The following is a 26,173-nucleotide window of genomic DNA, read 5'->3' as shown; positions in this document are numbered from 1 at the left end:
ATCCTTTTTCTAGCTCTAATCCTTTATGAGATACACTGAGCACTTCACAGGGGTTATTTTACCTAATCTTCACCAAACTCTTTACCTAATCTTCACAAAACCCTGTAAGTGTTGCCAAATTCCCATTTTTCTGATGGTGGGTCCAACATTAGAAAGTAACAAGTTATTTTCTCAAATCATAGAATTAGTAAGAGGCAATGGTGAAACTTGCATCTAGGATTACCTGAATAGAAAGCTCATGTATGCTGTTTTTATTTCTAATATTATATATACTCTCTTCCATACAATTAATCTCATTAGATTAATTTAAATTTTGTTTTACCATATATATAATACTCTACATTAAATTCCTGAAGTAGACTGTATCCAAACAAATGTAGGTAATTAAAAAAATAAATATGACAGCATTTAAAACATGAAAAACAGCTGGCCTAAAAACACCCTTCTGACAATTCCTTAAAAAGTAAATTTTAAAGAAATTAAAAATTTACATGGAATTTTATGCTTATAGTCTCATATAAGTAAATTCATTCCATATTAATTTCAGTCATTGAATCGTCTGTTGCAGAAATAAACCAAAATGTTAAAAAGTAAAATAAAATCTCTTAATTTAATTTATCACCTTTAAAACACTGTCATATTTTTTTTTCTTATTGTGTTCTTTAGTGCATGTATAAAAGCATTAGAGCAATTTAAAAATATTTTTTCATTATTGTTAAGAATATTTTCTGAAATTATAAAACATGTGACTATCAAAAAAAGAAAATCATAATATTTTCATTCTAAAAGAAATTCATATATATAGAACCGGTTTAAACATTTCAGATTTTGAAAAATGTATTTCTAAAAAACCTTAAAAAATCTCGAATGAAGCTTTACTTTGCAAAAATTATTGTTTTCTGATATTGAAACTAATTGACAAGTGTGTGATCACTATTATTACCGTGTATTCAGTATTCAACTTCAACAATTTTAGCTTTCTATTTAAGATGGTTAAATAAGATGTCAATGATATTGTAACATATAGAAATCTAAACAGATTACTGTGAGTTACACAAGAAGTTTTAAACAATTCAGAAGAACAGTTTTAATACCTCTTTAATGTCTTTTGGTTTTGATGTTAAAATGTAAATAACTGCTGAGTTAATAACTTTCTGTTGCATATTTTCAACCACAAAAAAAATACAATAGAATATTGACTTTGTACCACTTTCAACTGGCTCTTACAAAGAGTACAAAATTAATTCAAATTCAGTCAAATTATATGAAAATCATTACCGCAGCTAAACAAATCATCCTGAAGTATATAACACCACCATTTTATTAAGTATTTGAAAGAGGAAAGTTTATTTCAAAAACAATAAAAGCCTAATAATAATTAATACTGATTTTCAACTTGGTTGTGATTTGTTTATACAATGACTTAATGTAAAACCATCAAAATTGTGCTGTTTCAATATTTTCATAGTTATCAATATAGTTGAAGAGTTTTTAAAGCCTATAAATTTTTCAACACTTTTAAGGTTTTATTTACACAGAAGCATGTAAACATACAATACAAATTTATAGTTCTTATATATCTCATTTTTGATTTTCCCTCCTATTCCTGCTCTCAGCTCAGCTTTTGCTAGTGAACATTCATGTGTAGCACAAAATATTTTTGTTTTCATCCTAGAAGTTATATATTTATATGGAAGAAAAGACAGTGGAGTAATTTGTTCTATATTCTTAACCAAACCATATCGATGTCTGCCCTTGCTTAAATATCCATGTTAAAAATAAAAATATAATGTTTTGTATTGGCTTGTAAATACCCTTGTACCTTTACTTCCTTCCTCTTCAAGTCTTTGATTGTATTATCTTGTGGGAAACGTCAATATTTACTCTACTAGGTATTTCCAAACCTAAAGAAAGCTAGGTTTTTTTTTCCTGTGCTTATAACTAGACAAAATGTGTGTGGGGTTGGAGGATTTAAATTTATTTGGAAGGAAAGTTTCATCTATAAATTCTAGTGTCCTTTCTCAAATATTCCTGCTGTTAGGCACAACAAATAAAAATAAAAGCATTTTCAGAGAATATCCCATTTTTTTCCTACAACATCCCCATGTAATAGGAAGGTTGATATTGCTACCAGCGTTTATAATTAAGTACTGGTAGCTCAGGTGACAAAAGGCAACATGCAACATGAGGGCTGGAGCTGGTCTTAGAGTTTTTTAGCTCAGTGCCTTGGCCAGAGACCACATAATCACACATCATAAATGTGGCTCACACCTTTGCAAGATACTCAGTGAAAAGCTATGGCCTAAATATGAAAAAGCACATTAACTTATATTATTGTTATATGTCAAAGAACTTGTAACTTATTTCAAAGTGAGAAATATGTATGAAACAACTTACCTACAAGTATACTGAAAACAGCTATCTCTCAAATAAAGGAATTTTCACACAGTTATACCACTGAGATGAAGGACAACTGTCAATAATTTACTTGTGGGTTTAGATTTTATTTTCAAACTATTGACTTTATTCTGCTATGTTGATCTACCTTTACCACTGGAAAAAATTTTTTTAAGAAAAAATAACATTTCTTATTAAATGCCATAAATCATGTAGGATGATGTATGTTTTTGGTGGCATACAAGCTTATATTTATTTAAAAGGCAACCTTTACATGTAAACACTGGCTATCATTTGTAAATATTTCAATATGTTGTTGGAAATTAACACAAATGAAGAATAAAGAAACTGAATCACAAATGTAATTCCAAGCATGAAACGAGTACTTGTAGAAGACAGTGAAGGGGGCTATAAATCACATCTAACAAAAGCAAAGCAAGAATCCTAAATAAAAGTTTAATAGAATAATATGATAAAGTAGAATCTCAACAAAGCCATGTCCTCAGGACTATGCTAGAATCATTTCATAACACATAATTTTTCTACTCTAGCAGTTCACTTTTCAAGTGCTCCTAAAAAATATGATATCAGGAAGAAAGACAGCAATAATTAGTCATACAAACTACAGTAACCAAGGCTTCTTAGCAAGACTTTTCCTTATTTTCAAGAGACATTTCAAAAGAGCTAGATTAACTCAGAAGCCTCTATTCCATGTTATTTTTATTATAAAAATCATATTTTCTGCAATTTTATTTCTCTTGCTTCAGGATATCTTAGATCAAACGACAAAAAAGTTCATTGACCATACCTTCCAGATTAGAGTTTCTCATTGTATGTTGTACAGATCACCTGCAACAGAATTTGTTGAAAGACTGAAGGAAGAGCATTCCTGTTGGAAAATGGTGATTCATGGGCTGTATTCAAATCTAACAAACCAAAAGTTGAGGACAGAGGGAACTGGGGATTGTACTTAAAATAAGCTACTCAGATGATTCTTAAGCAAACCAAATCTTGAGAATCATCCCTGAATAGTTAATACTTCATGAAACATGCCCAGATTTATGCAAACTTTAACTCCCAGGGATGTGCAGAGTCATGTAATAAGTGGAGAAATTCATAAACCTATGAATGAATTAATCAATAGACTAATTGAGAGCTGAAGGAAAAACCTACGAATTGTTTGGTTCTATGTAGATGCCAATGTGCACTAGATTCACCATTCTCTCAAAGTCCAAAGAGGTCAAGTAATTAGAAAAACACAAGACACAATAATCCTAGAGCTGTACATTAATACAAACTAGCACTGTTCACAGAGCAGGTGCATGATATTTGCTGAATGAAAAAAAATGTGTCTGAGTGGATTTTCTCAAATGTTGTCACTGTAATCCAGAGAGACAAACAGTGCTATTCAACTCCACTTAGACAACACTTCAACCTGATCCCACTTGGCATTTGTGCAAACAATGATGGCTCTAAAGCAAGGTGACGTTAGAATTCAGGAATATAGGACAAAACTCTATAGCAGAGGCATCTCATAGAACTTCTGTTACAATACATCAAATGGTTCAACAGGAGTTAATACGTATTATTTGGCATGTGAAAGATATTTTCATACATCTGTGTGAAGTTCTAGTTTTTCAATTATATTAATTCATTTAGTGAACATTTAAGAATATATGTGTAGATTTTCTATAATGTTTAGGTAATTGTGGTCATCAATTGCAGTGTAATTACTGGAATTTCTGAGAATATTCTGTATTTAAAAATGAGAGCTACTGAGATTGAGGTGATGTGGGTGTTATTTTATTCAGTATGTTCTAGATTTAGGGCACTGACTTCACTGGTGCTCAAAATCGCTATGCCCTAACACCCCACAAATTTGGAATATTTTAATCTCTAATATGTACTAATGCCATATTAAGTTATTTTAGTACTATGCTGAATGAATTTCTATGCAGCATTTAAAGCAACCTTACATGTAATATAAATTTTGGAAAGTCTTTGACTTTTTAAAAGAATCTTTTCTACAAAGAATCTTCATTTTAAAGTGACAACTCTTCTGTTGTCCTGGTATTCCCAAATACCAATACCCAAAGGAAACAAAGTTTATGGTGTATGCTTTAGACTATTTTACATACTTAATAACATTAAAATATAGGTATATAGATAGGTAGGTAGACAGATTTCTTTTTAACATTTAAGGCCCTCTCCCCTTTTTTTATCCAACATCATTGAATGACAGCATCCATTTTTCATTAAGTGAAATGCCTGTTTCTATTAATTAAGTGAAATGGATGCTTTCTGCTAAGAAGCCTCCAACTGGAAAAAAAAAAAAAAAACGGAACAGAATATGAATGTTTACTTTATAAATATTGGTCACATGCAAAAGAATTTGTCAAAAGATTGCCTTAATGCAATGAGTCCCTCTTGAAAATTAAGTTTATATGTTACATAGTTTGATAAGATATTGGGGTTTTAGAAATTCATAATTTACTGTATTCTGCAGAGAATACCAGTACAATTATACTTGTTCTTAATTACTAAGTTTAAAGCAAATAAAATATACTTACAATCACCTTGCTTATTTTTGGTAATACAATGTTAGTTTTAATTTTTATATGATATGAGCTAAGATCAGAAAGTATAAATCATGACTAATGCTGTTTTCCTTTTGTAGCATCTCTGAAATTTGATTTTTATATATATGCCTCATCATCAATTCTGAGAAAGCCAAAAAATTTTTTTTCTGTAATATCCTATACCAAAATATGTAAGAATAACACTTGTGCCTTTCAAATAATTCTGATATTTTCAAATAAGTATAAATTATATTCATGGTAATCAAGCACATAACTGCGATTAGCTTTTCATCAGAAATAAAATGAAAAATGCATATAGTGAAAATGAACTTACATTTACAAGTTGAAATATCTTTGAAATTAGTGAAGTTCCTCAAATTTTCTGTGAAAGTTAGTGGAGTAAAAGATAATATAGGTATTTTTTATAACTCTCTTGCTGTACCATTGTAAATTGTCTCTCCATTTTTGAAAAATAATTAATTTTAATAACTTTCAAAAATATGCAAATTTAATAATCGTGATCATTAATTTCCAGAAGTTACTAAAATATTTCAGAATATCTTATATTTGAAGATGAGAACTACATATTTAAGGTGAGTTGGCAGATATTTTATTCTATGTCTTCTGCAATGAGAGCACCAATTTCACTGATGCTTAAATTTGTTAGTTCTTAAAATTCCAGAAATTTGGATATTTTGTTCTCTGGTATATATTAATTCCATATTAAGCTACTTTTGTGCTATGAATTTACAAATAGGATTTAAAGCAATCTTACAGTAAATATTTAATCTACTTAAAAACTTATAGATGCCGTATGTACTATATTTTCATATGTCAATATACTGGGAATAGAAATCTAACAACATACAATTAAACAACTGTGGAGAGTTAAATATTAATCAGTATGTATTAATAATGCTAGATTCCTTTACAAATGAATTAAGGTAAGAAGTTTTACTGACCTCTACTTCTTCAACTAAAAGGCTCTTTTCCCCCTTCCCCTTAAACCAATTTTACTTAACAACAATCCTTTGTTCCATTAACATTAACTAATAATTATACTTCTCATTTAATTATCACTTCACAAAGAATACATACTACTTTTCATGTATATAGATTTTTCAGCCAGTTAATCCCTGATATAGATAACAAGTTAAGACAATGAAACCACATAAGCTATAGCAAACTCATTCTATACAATGTTGCAGATGTGCAAAAGATATTGTAAATAGTCTCTTGCCTTTTACAATGACTCTATGTACTAAAATTTGATTTCAAATAAATTTTCAGGAACTCAGCATTTGTATTTTCCTCAAATATATACATATAATATGCTTTTCTAGGATCAGGGTTTCAAAAAAATATTGTCTTAAAATTCTTCAATAATAAACAAAATTATGAAAATCTAATATTAAAAGGACTGGAAAAGTAAGTATTATAGTTTCTAAATTGATTTATCAGTATCACATCAACTGATTAGTGTAGGACTGGAAATCTAACAGAATATTAATAGAGACATACATGGCTATTGAAGACGTCAAGTCTTAAAACTGAATAACTAAATTATCAATTTATTTTATACCCATATTCATCCATATTAATAGTTCATCCATTACTACATCATGACTGCAAAAAATCTGTAACTTACATCAACTGAAATTTTTCATGTACACCTGGTTTGATTTCATATAAGAGATGAACCATCATCTTAGATACAGGCACATGTAACATTGTAAGTCATGAATTTATGCACACTACTTTTGAAGAAAACCGAGTCTCTATTTTAAATATATATTTTCTAAATGATTGAATGGATAAGTGTATTTGCATCTTAAAGACAAATATTTCATATCTAAATAACATTTTACATAATTAATGAACTTCTGGGTAAAACAATCGTTCAGGTACAATTTTCTGCTACATGACCTTTGTTCACTGAGACAACGGGGCAACAGGATTGCATATGGCATTATTTAGGAGGACAGCCTAGCACACTTGCAACATTCCATGTTATTGCAGACAAATCTCATAATCTAGAGACCAGCATTAGTACACTACCAGCTGCCTATGCTAAGATATATGGAGTTCCATGGAGAAAGCCCAAACTGTCAACTAGTTTTCATTCTTCACTTCGCTCAGACCACAGGCTACAACGTCTAAATGAAAAAAAAACATGAGGACCAGCTATTAATGGCTCACATAGTCTCAAAAACCCAACCCTCTGGTCTTCAGCTTGGGAGACTAGAAACTTTAAGGAGCTGAGATCTAGGATGTACCAGCACTGACACCTGAGTTTCCTTAAAGAACCCCTCAATCATCACTGAAGTTTATGATTTCCTCCACTCTGACATGATACTCCCAATGCTGTCAGGAAATCCAAAGTGATTCTGAGCATGCCTAGATTTCTTCAAAAGATTATCTTTGCAAGGTAAGTATAATTTCCTTCCTGTGGATATCAACTGATCAAGAGCCGTCAGTCACGCAATGGATGGGAGAGAGAGAGAGTAATACCTGTACAATTCAACGTCAATGTACCAAAAAGCCAACGTTGATGTTATATGAACAACGTCCTGGCCCTGCCAGTGACAGTCACTGTTCAGACCCTGCCCCCTTCACTGTTAACGACCAAAGCAAAAGAACAATTTACAAGCTCAGTCATGGAGCACAACTGCAAAAGAGTCCATTCGTACAAGAGCAAACCTACAAGGCTAATGACTACACTCTGCCTGCTGAACTTCCATCCACTTGTCCTCTAGGACTCAACTCACCGCTAGAATCAGCTTCTCTATGAAACATTCCTTGATCATCATCCTCTACCTCTGCATTAAGTGTTATCCCTATTTAAACTGTGTGCTTAATCACATTAGCACCTGTAGCAAGAACTACATGAATGTAGTTACATTTTTTATCTCAAACACTAAGAAATGCAAAGTTCCTGCAAACAGAATCCATGATTGTTTTATTATGATCCTAGGACAGAGCTCAGTGCCTAGCATGAGGTTAAGTGCTTAGAAAAACATTTCCTGAATTGAAGTTGGGGAAGGTACCACAACATCTGGCATATCTGCCACATCAATGATTTGGAGGTGGGGAGATGAGATTCCTTGAAAAAAAAAATACTCAGACTTAATTGTTCTTAAAAAAAAAAAAGATGAACAGCATAAAGTGAAAATGCCATGACAGTCTCCTCAATGCTGGAATGAATTCAGTATTATCAGAAAACAGTGATGAACCTGCCATCATTGAGTAAGTAACACCTCTGTAGGTATATGCAAGGAGACATATCTTTTTTTTAAATCATAGTATTTTGCTGCCATGAACACTTAAAACCCAGGAAGCTCATTTAGAAAAAAAAATTTTTAAATGTCTGTATGTTTCTGAGACTCCTTATTCTATGTTAAATTTATTTGCAGTTTTTGAATGATTACATTATTTATTCATTTTAGTATATGGTTACAAAGTATTCAAAAATTATTCTAATTATTTAGGATAAAAGGAAAGTTCAGTTAAAAAAAACTACTATCCAGAGATTTATGGTGAAATAAAAACATACATTTACTTCATTTAAGATATAAAGGGTTCCCTACATATACAACACTAATAAGGTTTTCATGAAAGTAACGAGCCTATAAAAACACTGAAATCTTGCAAACTTTCCTGTCATTTATGGAAGACACAAAACACTAATTTACTATCTGTCCTTTTAAATTTTACTCTATTTTTCTAAAACATCCTTGAAACAATAGGGGACACTTTGGAATGAGGGCTGAAATATGTATTTTGGATATATTTTATAGACAGAAGATGTGATCAAGGCAATCATAATCAGAGAATAAAGCAGACAGACTTGAATTTTTATCACAATTGCACACAGAATAAAGCTTGATTAAAGAGTCAGAAGGTAAAGTGCTGCATATACAAAGACAAAATACAGTCTAATAAATACTTCACATGCTTCGGTCATTTCAACTTCATTCTTACATGCAACTTCATGAAAGTCTAATGTAAATAAAATATGTGTTAAATGGTGTCTTTCCCCTAGGACAAAACTATTCAAAAACTTTAAAATCTCTAAATCACTACACATTTTTACAATGCCAGAGAAGAAGAGAAAGAGAAATTATTAATTTTTAAAATTACCCAGCAATTCCATTGCATCATCTTCATTATCAATATCTTCTTCTGTTACAGATGGGGTAGGGCTATGGAGAGACTCAAAAGAATCTTGAGAGAGCATTGCTGCCAGAAGTTTCTTATGTTGCTGTTGCTGCTGTTTTAATCCTTTAGTCTTGGGCTCCACCTTTAAGCTGAAGAAATATTTAAATGTTAGTTTTCAATGATGACAACACTATCAATTAGCTGTGGTAAATAAAGAAAATCTGCAACCAAATTTTCATTCAATTTTTTGCTATGCAAAATTATAGTCATATTAGTAAAATTCTTCCCAAGGATGAGGGAAATATAGACTATCTTCTTTCCTAGACATCCTTTGGCACCTCATAAACAATCTTCCAAGTAGGTATTGGTGAGAAACATGGCAAACTGTAACTCCTGCCCCATTTAAGGGAGGAGGTGCTAATCAGCCATGTCATTATTAAAGCCCACTGTTGATGCATTTTTTCTGATTTTTTTAAAAAGAGGAGGCAGAAAGTCCAGATTATTATGTAAAAATCCCTGATCTACAAACAAATGCATGTCAAGCAAAACACATGTAACGGGATAACTATTATACTATCACAAGACTATTTTAAAATGAAAACGCTAATTTCTATAACTGAAATAACTTTCCTCACTATTCCTATCGGGCTGCCTAGATGTGGGGTTAGGATGAGGTAGAAGAAAAGCTGAAAACAAAATTGGCAATTAAATGTTTCTCAGTTTCTTTGAGTTTAAAGAGTCTTTGAAAATTTGGAGGAGTTTCTTTGTCATAAAGCCAGACTCCTTTGGGTAAATTCTCTGTCCTTCATGGTTCCCTCTCCCCCAACTTCTCAAGACAGTATCTGATTGGACAACTTACAAGTCCAAACAACAATCACATATAGTTAAAAAATTGTTCCAAAGTTCATCTTTTCTCTATAATCCAATTTCTTTTCATATTATTGCCCAAAGGAAGGAAATGGCAAATGTCTCTTCATGAAAGAAAAACACATGATGCAGAGGAAATCTCTCCCAGGCAAGATGAAAACATAACCTTTCTAAAGGTATTCAGAAGGACAGCCCATAAGGCAAGTGGGTTACATGCCTGGTCCCCACTGCCACCAGGCCAAAATGTAGAAGGAGTGTGGTAAAAAAACAAAAATAAAGAACCAACCAGATAAATTTCACGGCACAGATCATAACATTTCAAGTTGTCTTAACAGCCGTACTAGGTTCGACGTTGTCTAAGAAGAGGATGGAAACAGCAAAATGACTTTGTATGTCATCAGTGGGCAAAGATCAATCAGTCCCACCCCATTGGTTCACCTCAAAGTTAGGGTGGATATGAAAGAGAAGGTCAGGGGAAAGAGGGGCAGAGAAAAACCTTTTGTTTGTCCTGGTTAATGCTAGTTAATAAATGTAGCAGGAATGGTAGAATCAGAAAATCACCATTTCGCAACCGCCAACATAGTAACTGTTCAGGCCCATCAGTGGATACGAATGCCCTTTGCTGAAAGATAGTTGGGGGGAGATGGACTGTCAAAACTCTCAAGGTGTTTTTAACAGATTACTAACATTTTTAATTGATTTTTTTTGCTTTGAAATAATTATAGATTTACATGAAGTTCTAAGAAATAATACATTGAGATCCTGTGTACCCTCCCTTTCCACAGTTTCCTTCAACAGTATCATATTATAAAACTACTGTACAATAGTTTTCTGACAACAATACAATTCTCTAATCTTACTCAGATTTCCCATTTTAATTGTACTCATTTGTGTGTGTATGCCTCTGCGTGTGTATTTAGTTCCCGATATTTTTAGTATTTGTGTAGATTTGTGTATCATGTATCCACCACCAGAATCAAGAAACAGAACATTTCAAACACCACAAGGTGCCCTCATACTGCCCTTTTCTGCCCCTCCCACCAGACTCCATACCCCTTTTTCCCCATCCCTAACCTCTGGCAACTACGAGTCTGTTCTCCATTCCTACAATTTTCTCATTTCAAGAATATTATACAAAGGGTATCTATGTAACCTTTTAATATTTTTTTTCAGGCAGTCTAATTACCTAAGGATTCATTCATGCTGTTCCATGTATCAAGAGTCCATTGCCTTTCTTTGCTACGGCATGCATGTACTTCAATCTATCTAACCATTCACATATTGAAGGACATAGGGTTTAAGTTTTTTGGCTATGAACATTCATATACTTGCTTCTGTGTGAAGATAAGTTTTCATTTACCTGAGACAAGTTTGGTATTTACATGTTTAGTTTTATATAAAACTCCCAAAGTGTTTTCCAGAGTGACCAGAACCTTTACATTCCTGGAAGTGTCATCAGTTGAACAGAAGGACTGGGGAGGAATGATGGAGGTTTGAGGAGACAAGAAAAGGCATGCAATCGTCATTGAGGAGTGTGGACATGTGAACAGACTGGATGAACCCAGAGTATCTTTGGGCAGGACCAGTGACCTCCTAGAGTTTGGTGGTCATGGATTCATAGTGATACCAGCCGGTGTGGCCATGTGTTCTTCTCTAGCCTGTGCCAGTTCAGCCATGGAATAGTCAGAGTTAGACTTAAATAGGGTAGAGTTTTACCACGTAAGTAAAACAAAGGAAAAGAGAGGTAAGGGAAATAGGGTTATACCCAATAAATAGATTACAATAATGGGCCCAAACCAGAAGCTGTATAAGGAGAAAAATGAGGAAAACAAGGTGGATGAGGGGCAAGAAAAACTGAGTGGAACCAGTATATCTAGGTCCCAGTTAAAGTTGGGCATAGTGGGAACAAACTAGAAAGATAGGAGGTATAGTTAGAGAATGAAATACCTGAAATTGACATTATGGGTTAGCAGTTAATAATAATGAGGCTTAGATATGATAGAGAAGATAAATGACTAAAGTAGGGTGGAATTCAAGATCAGTGGTGAAGAGCAGACTAAGGAAGGAGAGGCTAGGTTTGGGAAAGAATCACTAATGTGGATACTAACTTCACCAAGATAGGGAGGGTGCTGGGGAATGTGACAATGAGCCAGATGCATGCATTATTTAGGAAAAGAGGAATGACCTGGGATTTGGTAAATGACTGCTATGAGAGGTGGTGTAAGATTAGCATGTTTGGAAACAAGAAATACAGAACTGGAGACTTTTTTAGGGGGAAAGGAGACAGCAAGATCTACAAGCAGGAAAGGGGAGCAAGGATGACACCTTCCTCTTTTCCAACTCCATAACCTATAGACTACAGAAGTGAAAACTGCACCATTAGAGAGAAAAGAGTACCCTGCTACTGGGAAGCAGAGCTCGTAATGCAGACAAGTGGTGACTGAGATGGGGAAAGGTGTGATTAGGGTCCTTCTGACAGCATGTAGGGTCCTGGGCCCCCTCTACTCTGGACTTCGAACCTAAACCTGAATGATAAGGGGATTCTTAGAAGTCCTTCTTGAAGGGAGGTTGCATACAGCACTGAAGTGCATGGAATTTGGAGGAAGACAGACTGGCTCAGCTACTTAATAGTTGTACAATCTTGGGACAGTGACATAACTACTCTGGGATTTAGTTTCCTCCTTCCTAAATTACAGATAATAATGTTTTCATGAGGATGGAATGAATTAAGAGATATAAAGCACCTGGAGCAGTCACTAAATAATAATTAATACCATTATGTGTTCAGAGAATACAACAGGCAGCATCCTGGATATCTGCATGCTTCCTTCAGCTGTATCATCCCACAGAGAAGGAAACGGAACCACAAAGAGGCTTTATGAAAAAGAACAACAGTTGATACTTCAATGATGTGTTAATATACTCCAAAACTCCATTTTACTTTGGTTTAAAAAGATAAATTCTAAACCAGATCAATGGGAAAAGGATGGTTTAAAGTGGCCACCTGCCTCCCTCAGCCTCTCTCTCCAGGTGGAACCTTCCTTCCCGTCCTGATGGCCTGTATTCTGAATTACCATTTGTTCTCTTCCTCCTGACCCCACCCTTCCCTGGGTGCCTGACCCTGCTGCATTGCATTTTATATGCTTGTTTCTGGACACAGATTGGTAAGTATTAGTTTTATCTGACCCCATGTGCTTGCTCTCTTTGGTGGAAAAATGGATTATTCCTGGGGGGAGGAGCCAAGATGCTGGAACAGCATGGAAGTTTCTTGTGTGTCTCATGTCCATGAAATACCACCAGACCAACAGTAAACTATCCTACACACCTAGAAAACTGACTGGAGGGTTAACACAACAATCTGCATGACCTGAACCACAGAATTCAGCAGGTACGCAGCGCAGAGAAGTGAACTTGGGGAGCAGAGTGAGAAAGTGCAGGAAGGGAGGTGCTTTTTTGAGCTGAGAGAGTTCAGTTCGGGCGGGGGGAGGGGCGGAATACGGGAAAAGCACCCCTCCCCAAAAAGCAGCTGGAGAGAAAGTGGAAAATTGGAAACAGCCGCAGGGACCAAACTAAAAAGGGAGAAGGGAGAAAGAAAGGAGAAAGGAGAGGGTTTAAATTCCATTAAGACTGTAAACAAGGGGAGCGCAAAGGCTGCAACTCCACAGCTAGATACCTGGTGGTGCTCTGGTGGGAGGGGAGAATCCCCAGGAACAGAGTGGGGTCCAGGAGGTTCTCGGGACACACGGGGAGAAGCGGAAGGACATTTGGTAGAGACTGTTGAAGCCACCTGGTCCCAGCAGACCCCAGAAAACAGCCACATTCGCTGGTGCTGGAACAAGGTCCTTAAGGCTGAAGCCTGGTGCCAGATGTGTGTTGTGATTTTCCATCATCCCTGAAATGCTGCTGCTACAGTATCTCGCGAACTCTTCCTGGGGCACGCTGGCACCTGGCCGTAGTCTCGGGGCACCGGCAGCAGCAGGGTCTAGCAAGCGTTCCTGGGTGCAGCCGATATTTGGCCAATGCTCAGTGAGACCCTCCCACAGAGGGACGGAACAGGTCAAAGCCGCAGTCCTTCAGAAGTAAGGGGCCGGGAAAAACAGCCGCATCTGAGACAAAACTCGGGAGAAAGGTACTGCCTGGGGCCTGGTCACAAAGGGTGAAAAAGCGGGGAGTAGACGAAAGCTGAAGACAGAGGACAGGTGCACGATTGCTGACCCAGGAGAACAGACAGGGTAGCTGGGTGGTTCCATTTTAACGGCTCCCGCACATGCGCATATGCACCTACCAGCGCCGCAACAATCCAGCCCAGCAGGATAGCAGCGCCATCTATTGGAGAGCAGAGCCATTACACTGAGCCCCACCCAACTGGGCCAACTTCCCTCCTCAAGAACACAAGTCTCACCACCAGCTTAGTTTATGGACTATGAAGCGCTACATAGACTGACTTCTAGGGGAAAATGAAGTAATTTCAGTCCTACTTCAATCTGTTAACAGGTCCACCTATTCCATGTTCTTTTCTTTTTTCTCTTTACACTTTTCTTTTTCTTGAATACAGAAAAAGAAAAAACTCATTTTTATTTTCAATTTTTATTAAAAATATTTTTCTTTAATTTTTATTAGTATATTTTTTACTTTTGTGTAAATTTTTTCAAATTCTATTTTACTTCCATCCTTTTATTTTAGTCTACCAAGGTGTATTCACTTTTTCAAATTCTCAAACGATTTCCTTTTTTTTCTTTCTTTCTTTTTTCGTTTCTTTTCTTTTTCTTGAATACAGAAAAAGAAAAGATTCAAATTTATATTTAATTTTCATTGATTTTCTTTAATTATGTTCTACATCATTCTTTACTTTTGTGTATATTTTCTCAAATTCTATTTTACTCCCATCATCTCATTTTAGTCTACTTCAGTGTATTCATTTTTTCAAATTCTCAAACTATTTCCCTTTTTTTCTCCCCCCCCTTATTTTTTCTCTAATCTGTCAAACCACTTTCAACACCCAGATCAAAACACACCTAGAATCTAGCATCATTTATTCAATTTGTGTGTGTGCATGTGTGTGTAATTTTTTAATTTTCATATTTTTCTCATTTTTATTTTAGTAATTTTAACTTTTCTACCTCATTAATTCCTTTTTGCCCTTCAAAATGACAAAACAAAGGAATTCACCCCAAAAGAAAGAGCACGAAGAAACGACAGCCAGGGATTTAACCAACACAGATACAAGCAAAATGTCTGAACCAGAATTTAGAATCACGATAACAAGAATACTAGCTGGAGTCGAAAATAGATTAGAATCCCTTTCTAAGAGATAAAAGAAGTAAAAAATAGCCAGAATAAAATTAAAAATGTAACTGAGCTGCAATCATGGATGGATGCAGTGGCAGCAAGCATGGATAAGGCAGAACAGAGAATCAGTGATATAGAGGACAAACTTATGGAGAATAATGAAGTGGAAAAAAAGAAGGAGATTAAGGCAAAAGAGCACAATTTAAGAATTAGAGAAATCAGTGACTCATTAAAAAGGAACAGCATCAGAATCACAGGGGTCCCAGAAGAGGAAGAGAGAGAAATAGGGGTAGAAGGGTTATGTGAGCAAATCATAGCGAAAAACTTTCCTAACCTGGGGAAAGACACTGACATCAAAATCCAGAAAGCACAGAGGACCACCATTAGATTCAACAAAAACAGACCATCAACAAAGCATATCATAGTCAAATTCACAAAATAGGCAAGGAGAGAATCAGGAAAGCAGCCAAGGAAAAAAAGTCCCTAACCTACAAGGGAAGACCTATCCACAGAACTCGGCAGGCCAGAAAGGAGTGGCAGGATATATTCAGTGTGCTGAATCAGAAAAATATGCAACCAAGAATTCTTTATCCAGCAAGGCTGTCATTCAAAATAGAGATACAAAGTTTCCCAGACAAACAAAAATTAAAGGAGTTTGTGACCACTAATCCAGCCCTGCAAGAAATTTTAAGGGGGACTTTCTGAGAGGAGAAAAGATGAAAATATATATATATATATATATATATATATATATATATATATATATATATATATATATATATATATAAAAATAAATACCAAATGCAACAAAAGATTAGAAAGGACCAGAGAACACCACCAGAAGCTCCAATTCTACAAGCATCATAATGGTAATAAATTCATATCTTTCAGTACTCACTCTAAACGTCAATGGACTCAATGCTCCAATCAAAAGACATAGGGTAACACAATGGATGAGAAAACAAGATCCATCTATATTGTTTACAAGAGACCCACTTTAGACCTAAAGACACCTTTAGATTGAAAATAATGGGATGGAGAACCATCTATCATGCTAATGGTCAACAAAAGAAAGCCAGAGTACCCATACTTATATCAGACAATCTAGGCTTTAAAATAAAGACTGTATCAAGAGATGCAAAAGGGCATTATATCATAATCAAAGGGTCTATCCACCAAGAAGACCTAACAATTATAAACATTTATGCACCAAATGTGAGAACACCTAAATATATAAATCAATTAATCACAAACATAAACTCATTGATACTAATACCATAATAGTAGGAGACTTCAACACCCCACTCACAGCAATGGACAAATCATCTAATCAAAAAATCAACAAGGAAACAATGGCTTTGAATGACACATTGGACCAGATGGACTTAACAGATATACTCAGAACATTTCATCCTAAAGCAGCAGAATATGTATTCTTCTCCAGTGCACATGGAACGTTCTCCAGAATAGACCACATACTGGGACACAAATCAGGCCGAAGTAAGTACAAAAAGATTGAGATCATACCGTCCATATTTTCAGACCACAACGCTATGAAACTCGAAATCAACCACAAGAAAAAATTTGGAAAGGTAACAAATACTTAGAGACTGAAGAACATCCTACTAAAGAATGAATGGGCTAACCAAGCAGTTAAAGAGGAAATTAAAAAATATGTGGAAGTCAATGAAAATGATAACACCAAAACCCAAAACCTCTGGGATGCAGCAAAGGTGGTCCTAAGAGGAAAGTATATAGCAATCCAGGCCTTCCTAAAGAAGGAAGAAAGATCTCGGATACACAACCTAACCTTACACCTTAAAGAGCTGGAAAAAGAACAGCAAATAAAATGCAAAACCAGCAGAAGACAGGAAATCATAAAGATTACAGCAGAAATTAATGCTATCGAAACCAAAAAAAAAAAAAAAAAAACCACAAAACAAAACAGTAGAACAGATCAATGAAACCAGAAGCTGGTTCTCTGAAAGAATTAACAAAATTGATAAACCACTAGCCAGTTTGATCAAAAAGAAAAAGGAAACGACACAAATAAATAAAATCAAGAATGAAAGAAGAGATCACAACCAACACAGCAGAAATAAAAATAATAATAAGAGAATATTATGAGCAATTAAATGCCAATAAAATGGGCAATCTGGAAGAAATGGATAAATTCCTAGAAACATATACACTACCAAAACTGAAACAGGAAGAAATAGAAAATTTGAACAGACCCATGACCAGTAAGGAAATCGAATTAGTAATCAAAATTCTCCCAAAAAACAAGAGTCCAGGGCCAGATGGCTTTCCAGGGGAATTCTACCAAACATTTAAGGAAGAGTTAATATACCTATTCTCTTGAAACTGTTCCAAAAAATAGAAATGGAAGGAAAACTTCCAAAATCTTTCTATGAAGCCAGCATTACCTTGATTCCAAAACCAGACAGAGACCCCACTAAAAAGGAGAACCTAGACCAATTTCCCTGATGAACATGGAGGCAAAAATCCTCAACAAGATATTAGCCAACCTGATCCAACAATACATTTAAAAAAATTGTTCACCACGACCAAGCGGGATTTATACCTGGGATACAGGGCTGGTTCAATATCCACAAAACAATTAACGTGATTCATCACATCAATAAAAGAAAGGACAAGAACCATATGATCCTCTCAACAGATGCAGAGAAAGCATTTGACAAAATACAGCATCCTTCCTTGATAAAAACCCTCAAGAAAGTAGGGACAGAAGGAGCATACCTCGAGATCATAAAAGCCATATATGAACGACCCAATGCTAGTATCATCCTCAATGGGGAAAAACTGAGCTTTCCCCCTAAGGTCAGGAACAAGACAGGGATGTCCACTCTTGCCACTGTTATTCAACACAGTATTGGAAGTCTTAGCCTCTACAATCAGACAACACAAAGAAATCAAAGGCATCCAAATCAGCCAGAAAGAGGTCAAACTTTCACTCATCACAGATGACATGACACTTTATATGGAAAACCCAAAAGATTCCACCAAAAACTTCTACAATTGATTCATGAATTCTGCAAAGTTGCAGGATATAAAATCAGTGCACAAAAATCGGTTGCATTCCTATACACCAACAATGAAATGACAGAAGGAGAAATCAAGGAAACGATCCCATTTACAGTTGCACAAAAAAACATAAAATACCTAGGAATAAATCTAACCAAAGAGATGAGAAATCTATACATTGAAAACTATAGAAAGCTTATGAAAGAAATTGAAGAAGACACAAAGAAATGGAAAAAGATTCCACGCTCCTGGATAGCAAGAACAAATATTGTTAAAATGTCGACACTACCCAAAGCAATCGACATATTCAATGCAATCCCTATCAAAATAACACCAGCCTTCTTCACAGAGCTAGAACAAATAATCCTAAAATTTGTATGGAACCAGAAAAGATCCTGAATAGCCAAAGCGATCTTGAAAAAGAAAACCAAAGAAGGAGGCATCACAATCCCAGACTTCAAGCTACACTACAAAGTTGTAATCATCAAGACAGTATGGTACTGGCACAAGAACAGACTCTCAGATCAATGGAACAGAACAGAGAACTGAGAAATGGACCCACAAAGCTATGGCCAACTAATCTTTGACAAAGCAGCAAAGAATATCCAATGGAATACAGTCTCTTCAGCAAGTGGTGCTAGGAAAACTGGACAGCAACATGCAGAAGAATGAACCTGGACCACTTTCTTACACCATACACAAAAATAAACTCAAAATGGATGAAAGACCTCAATGTAAGACAAGAAGACATCAAAATCCCTAAGGAAAAAGCAGGCAAAACCCTCTTTGATCTTGCCTGCAACAACTTCTTACTCAACACGTCTCTGGAAGCAAGGGAAACAAAAGCAAAAATGAACTACTGGGACCTCATCAAAATAAAAAGCTTCTGCACAGCAAAGGAAATAATTAGCAAAACTAAAAGGCAACCGACAGAATGGGAGAAGATATTTGCAAATGACATATCAGATAAAGGGTTAGTATCCAAAATCTACAAAGAACTTATCAAACTCAACACCCAAAAAACAAATAGTCCAGTGAAGAAATGGGAAAAAGATATGAATAGACACTTCTCCAAAGAAGACATCCAGATGGCCAACCGACACATAAAAAAATGCTCCACATCACTCATCATCCAGGAAATGCAAATCAAAACCACAATGAGATACCACCTTACACCTGTCAGAATGGCTAACATTAACAACTCAGGCAAAAACAGATGTTGGTGAGGATGCGGAGAAAAAGGATCTCTTTTGCACTGTTGGTAGCAATGCAAGCTGGTGCAGCCACTCTGGAAAACAGTATGGAGGTTCCTCAAAAAACAAAAAATAGAACTACCCTACGACCCAGCAATTGCACTACCAGGCACTTATCCAAGGGACATAGGTGTGCTGTTTCAAAGGGACACACGCACCCCCATGTTTATAGCAGCACTATCAACAATAGCCAAAATATGGAGAGAGCCCAAATGTCCATTGATGGATGAATGGATAAAGAAAATGTGGTATATATATATACAATGGAGTAAAACTCGGCAATCAAAAAGAATGAAATCTTGCCATTTGCAACTATGTGGATGGAACTGGAGGGTATTATGCTAAGTGAAATTAGTCAGTCAGAGAAAGACAAAAATCATATGACTCCACTCATAGAAGGACTTTGAGAGACAAAACAGATGAACATAAGGGAAGGCGAACAAAAATAATATAAAAACAGGGAGGGGGACAAAACAGAAGATGGGGAACAAACTGAGGGTTAAACATGGAGAACAAACTGAGGGTTATGGGAGGGATTGTGGGAAGGGGGATGGGCTAAATGGGTAAGGGGCCCTAAGGAATCTACTCCTGAAATCATTGTTGCACTATATGCTAACTAATTTGGATGTAAATTTTAAAAAATTAAAAATAAAATTTAAAAAAAGATTATTCCTCTCTTAACCTACCTCCTAAGCTTCTTTGGTTCACCACTATAGCCTCGCAGGCAGAATCTGTGCCCTTTCTCTTGTCTGTAGGCAGAAATTAAAGGACTTTCTTTGCATTAACGTCCAGGTTGTTGAAGAGATCATAAAAAGTTTCACACTTCATCGTCGCATTTTGGCTTATGCGTAAGAGTTCTGTTTTTTTTTTAATGTTTAGATGTGATGCTTTCAATTTTTTAATGTTTATTTATTTTCGAGAGAGAGACAGAGCACGAGCAGGGGAGGGGCAGAGAAAGAGGGAGATGCAGAATCCAAGCAGGTTCCAGGCTCGAGCTGCCAGCACAGAGTCCAACATGGGGCTCAAACTCACAAACCATGAGATCATGACCTGAGTCGAAGTCAGATGCTTAACCAACTGAGCCACCCAGGCGCCCCTATGTGAAGTTTTCATAATTACTTTAGCAGACACTAAGTGTTTTACATATATATATACATATACAGGCACTGTGGGTGCTGAGCTGCAGAAATAAAACACATTTCCTTGTCATTCTACTCATCTGAAAGTAAATGCCTGTACTTTGAATCTAAGATGTTCTTTTTCATATTGGTCTCACGCAGTATCTAGCATATTACCTTGTGTTAATGCTCAATAAATAATAAATCACTTTTTCTTTTAGACTCCATTTTTAAACACACTAAATAAAGAATTAATTTAAGCAGATCTATAGGAGTCTTCCAACTTGAGAGATACAAAGATCCAGGAAATATATTGGTAGTGAAACAGGATAAGGAAAAATATGTAGATTGGGCTGTCAAAGATGAGGAACAAAGGGCAGATTATAAATGTGTAATTCCTATTCAACAGCCAACAATGACCAAGATCATTTTCATAAAGGTTGAAGGAAGTGTCTCCTTTAGTCTTATTAAAATACATGGTTTGGTCATGAAGACAGCGCTAGGCTATGAATCCCAGACACTGATTACGTGTTGACTGCCTAGGAAGAGTCCACCTATGAGTCTATGATTTCCACAAGTGACTAGTAATGAGTTTCATAAAAGAATAACTTGAGTTAGGATATGTATTTCCTAAAGAAATAAATGAATGAATTCCTAAATAAATGAGAAATAACAAATTTTGAACTCATCAAAATGCCCTATCAACATTCTGTAATAAATGTGTGATTTAGTTATATGCCATTTTGGCTTTCAAAAAGAAATGAGTGAGTCATAAGATACATTTGTTTTCGATATTTTTAAGGCTTCTGTTTTTGATTCCTTGGAAAGATTAATTTTCCATTAATCAACATTCTTTCTGCTTAAAATTTACATTAGAATATCCCTAAATTACTAAGCTTGACTTAGTCTCTGACATATGTATTACATATTTTCTATCAGGTCTACAACAGCTAAAATCTGACAATATGAAGGTTATTTCTTTGTTCTTGGACTTCTCATGAAAAAGAGTGTCCTTTGTCCATTTTCTTCCTTCCTATTCTGGTTTATTTTCCATCTTGTCACCTATCACTGCTTGAACGTATGGTACATATTTTTATATTTATTTACTTGTTTATTATTTGTCTCTTGCTGCCAATTGAGGAAGCTCCGAGAGGAAGGGAACATTTTCAGGCTTCATTAACAGATATCTCACAAGCAATTATGAGCTTTAATGAAAAGAAACACTTCTTAATGGAAAGTGAATTTAGCTTTTTAAAAAATATTTAATATATATTTCTAAATTGTAAGATTTTCTATTCATTTTATGGCATATTTACCATCTGATAGCAATGTTCACTTAACAAAGTCAATTTACCAGATCTTATAATATGTATTGATATTCTTGTTTTAATAAAGTGATTCAGCTCAGAGGAGTTTCATTAAGCTTTCAAGGCTTGATAAGCCTATTTACAAATGCATATTACGATTTAGCTAGTAATTTTAGGAAATCCATTACCCAGCTATTGCAACATTTAATTAAAATGGCTTAACATACAATTATATGTTTATTACATTCAATTTTATTTACATTTGTATTATCAACGTGTGATTATTTTTTAATAACTCTAAATGTGCAATCAACACATAGGCTTTCCCATTAAATGGTTAGACAAGCCATAACAATTGAGCCAACTGGTAGTATCTAACAATTTCAGAAAGCCTTCAATCATTTCCCAATGCCTTCACCTCTCTCTTTTATAAATCCCTGTTCCTTTTCTTGTTCAGATGTTTTAATTTCTTTCTTAACCTTCCTTAATAGGACCTTTAGAGAATCTAAGAAAGAAAATGCCCATCTGCACATACACAGAACACTTTCCATATAATTTATTTTTTTAAATATTTATTTATTTATTTTGAGAGAGAGAGCACGCATGCAAGCAGGGAAGGGGCAGAAAGAGAGAGGGAGAGAGGGAATCCCAAGCAGGCTTCACGTTGTCAGTGCAGAGCTGGATGCAGGGTTCCATCTCAAAAACCGTTAGACCATGACCTCAGCCGAAATCAAGAGTCAGACGCTTAACCGACTGAGCCACCCAGGTGCCCCCATTTTCCACATAATTTCATTTAAAGTGATTCAGAGGGGTCCCTGGGTGGCTCAGTGGGTTATGTGTCTGACTTCAGCTCAGGTCATGATCTCACAGTCTGTGGATTTGAGCCTCACGTCAGGCTCTGTACTGACAGCTCAGAGCCTGGAGCCTGCTTCGGAGTCTGTGTCTCCCTGTCTCTCTTCCCCTCCCATGCTCACGATCTGTCTCTGTCTCTTAATAATAAATAAACATTAAATCTTTTCAAAAATAAAGAGATTCACAGATCTCTTGGGTCCATCAGAGACCATGTAGGGGTCATGAACTCCAGGTCAGTAGCTCTTGTCTTATCCTATTAGTTTCTCCATATTGCCCTTATAACTGCCTTCATATTTTCACCAACTTAACCACTCACGTGACAAATGTGTATGCTAAAGTTGCTAACCCCCTTCACACAATGTTCTATATGCAGGACCTTGGGAAAAAAGTTGGCTATGTACTAAAGATAGAGTGTTATAATAACAGCCACTCAAATAAGAGTTGAGCAATTAACAACAGGAAAAACTGTGATAGGAAGGGGCAAAAAGTTAAGATAGACTATAAACAATCCTTCTTATAAATAAGCTTTATTTAGCAGATATCTACTAACAGCCTTCTATGTGCCTCCTTCACTCACATAACAGATGTCTACTGGCAATGACAATGATCCAGGCCCAGTAGGGGAGAGAAAAATGGAAGAAGTCATCTTTGAAAATTAAATCTCCTACCGAAGTCTATAATACAATTTAGTCTGTTAGTGTTTAAGACTGGTAAGTTATACTACAAGTTCATTACTAAAAACAAAAGCTAACACTCTAATTATAGCCTCTAGAGTCATTAAAAAATTTCCCCCAATCCATTTTTATTCCTCCAAATAAAATCTAATGCTATGTGAATTCCTGGTATAAATTCAAAATCCTGTTTTGTATTAGAAGATAGGAGAGACATAGTTTCCCACCCATAGTTTGTCACTATTTTTTAAGCCAAGTTCAGACACACATGCATTCTTTCTGCTCTGCTGGGGCATTGGGGCAGGATTTCACCTTTCTTCAACTCATAATTTAAAGACAGAGAATAATAAAACTAAACATGACGTTTCATAACAAATATTTGAAAGAGAGCTTCATGGATTGAGTTTTCTGGGTAAGGAATTTGACTAGTATTGAAGGAAATATTCCCCTTTATTGGGTATTCAAGAGGGAATCAGAGCTCACTGAAGCTGGGAAGAAAATAGAAGCACTAACATTTGCAATAAATAGCTCCGATTATTATTATGACTAAATGAAAGCAAAATGAAAGTTGACATTTCTCTATTTTACATTAAAGATCTGGCAATGAATAAAGATAAAGGTCTAGTGGGTTTCATAAGTCTGGTATTAAAAATAAAATTACCCTCATTGACAGGTGAAATTGATCTGGCATTTCACAAAAGAAGGTAAATGGATTTTTAAAAATGGTTTCCTTCTCCTTATTTAGGACTATTTAAATAATTTAAAAGTTATTTCTCATGGAAATAGAATCAATTTTCTATATGCCTTGAAGCACATTAATGAGAATTCTGAATTTCCTTCCTTCTAGTCAAGTGATAAGTCAAAATAAAAAACCCTTGAAAGCTATTACATTGTAGAAAATACAATTTTCTCCTTGAGAAAGAATAGTTATTGGTTGCTGCTAAATTTAATGTAGGAAATACAAAGATACTGTGGCCATGCTATCAACAGGAAAATCTCTTCTGTGGTGATCAGCTAGTAGCACCCAAAGAAAGTTTTAGCTCTGTCACATTTTAACTCAGGAGTATTTAAATCTGTTTTCTCAGTCTCGTGTAAGTCTTGCCTCCATAATGCTTTTTCTTTCACTCCAACTTCCTAGTGGAAGTTTTCATTTCGGGTTTTACTCACTGCAATTGCTATTAAAAAAAAGAGGTTGTTCTGAATGCACTTTTTCTAATAAATATGATCTGGACTCGCAGGTGTCAAAACTACCCTACTTCTACTAGCATATGGAAAGTTAAGGCAAATCTCCCACCACCATTTTGAGTCATCACAGGACTGAGTAAGTGAAATACAGACTTCCAAATTTACAAATGATAAATACTTCAAAAATTAAACACAGCAAATGAAAAGAATTGTGTTCAATCAGGGGCACCTGGATGGCTCAGTCAGTTGAGATTCCAACTCTTGGTTTTGGCTCAGGTCATGATCTCAGGGTTTGTGGGTTCGAGCCCCACATTGGGCTCTGCACTGACAGTGCAAAGCCTGCTTGGGATTTTCTCCTTCTCCCTCTCTCTCTGCCCCTCCCAGGTTTGCGCTCTCTCTCTCTCTCTCTCTCTCTCTCTCAAAAGAAATAAACATAAAAAAATTTTTTAAAAGAATTATGTTCAAACATAGTTACCAGCTCCAAACCTAAGTGGCTCTAAACTAAGGTTTTTCTCTTGTATTTTAAATTCTACTGCTTTGTGCAGTCTATTGTACATTTAATAATTTTATCTCCCCTAATAACCAACTACATCTCTCTGGTAAATGAGAAGCCCTCCATCTCCAGTTCTTAACAATCAGTCACTCCCTGCCCAGCATTATAGTGGGTCTCGGCTGACAGCCTATGTATTTCAAATTATTTCTCTATTTGGTCTTAGTAGCAAAGAGATGGTGACATTCTTAGATATAAAGAGAAAATCAAAACCAAAATCTAAAAGCAAATCTAGTAAAACTTTAATTTTAAAACAGAGAAATTAACTTTTATCTTATGTGGAACCCAACATAATTTTCTATACAAAATTGCTAAGTTATCGTCAAAATCATGCACCTGGACTTATTTTCCCTTTAGCTTTTAACGACTAACCAAATTCAGAATCTTGGAAGGCATCTCATCTCACCTTCCTGCAGGGCTGGAGCTAGTGTCTTCATTTTCCCATTGTTCATTTTTACTTCTTGGAACTGGGGGCTGTAACATTTCAGCTGCTAGTGGGTCAGCATCATTCTCTTCTCGACCAATCCATTCTCCAATCACACGGGGTCTCAGAAGAGAAGAATTAAATGCCACTGTTTCCTAAAGAGGAGAAAAGAATATACTGACTCAGATCACTTATTCTTATTAATAGGACAGCAGGGAAATAATTTTGTCTACAGTTTCAACTACTTCCGTAAATCAAAATGTTCTTTTTCTTTCTGAATTGACTTAAAATTTCCATTTTTATTAGATGACTTATTCTTTGTAATTTGTGCTGACTCCTTTAGGTCACTGTGACAAAGGATCCAGGAATGAAATCTTTTATTTGGAATCAGAAGGCTGCATGTGTGTTCTCAGGAAGGACGAGCTGAGACTAGCATTTGTGACAGAAAGAAAAGTGTGCGGTAAGGCGCACACAGTGA

At 35.4% G+C, this 26,173-nt stretch overlaps 1 protein-coding gene across 1 annotated transcript in view; it reads right to left on the bottom strand.

Annotated features, from left to right (window-relative positions):
• The window catches only part of CF2H8orf34 (chromosome F2 C8orf34 homolog), a 401,924-nt gene that overhangs the window by 229,341 nt on the left and 146,410 nt on the right, over positions 1-26,173 (bottom strand). Inside the window, 2 exon segments of the mRNA XM_042924126.1 lie at positions 9,117-9,283; positions 25,678-25,850. Coding sequence (XP_042780060.1) covers positions 9,117-9,283; positions 25,678-25,850 — 340 coding nt within the window.

Source organism: Panthera leo, chromosome F2 (genome assembly GCF_018350215.1).
Source record: "Panthera leo isolate Ple1 chromosome F2, P.leo_Ple1_pat1.1, whole genome shotgun sequence".
In the NCBI taxonomy this organism is placed as follows: domain Eukaryota; kingdom Metazoa; phylum Chordata; class Mammalia; order Carnivora; family Felidae; genus Panthera; species Panthera leo.
Note: the sequence above shows the minus strand (reverse complement) of the source record. Positions and strands in the feature narration are given on the sequence as shown.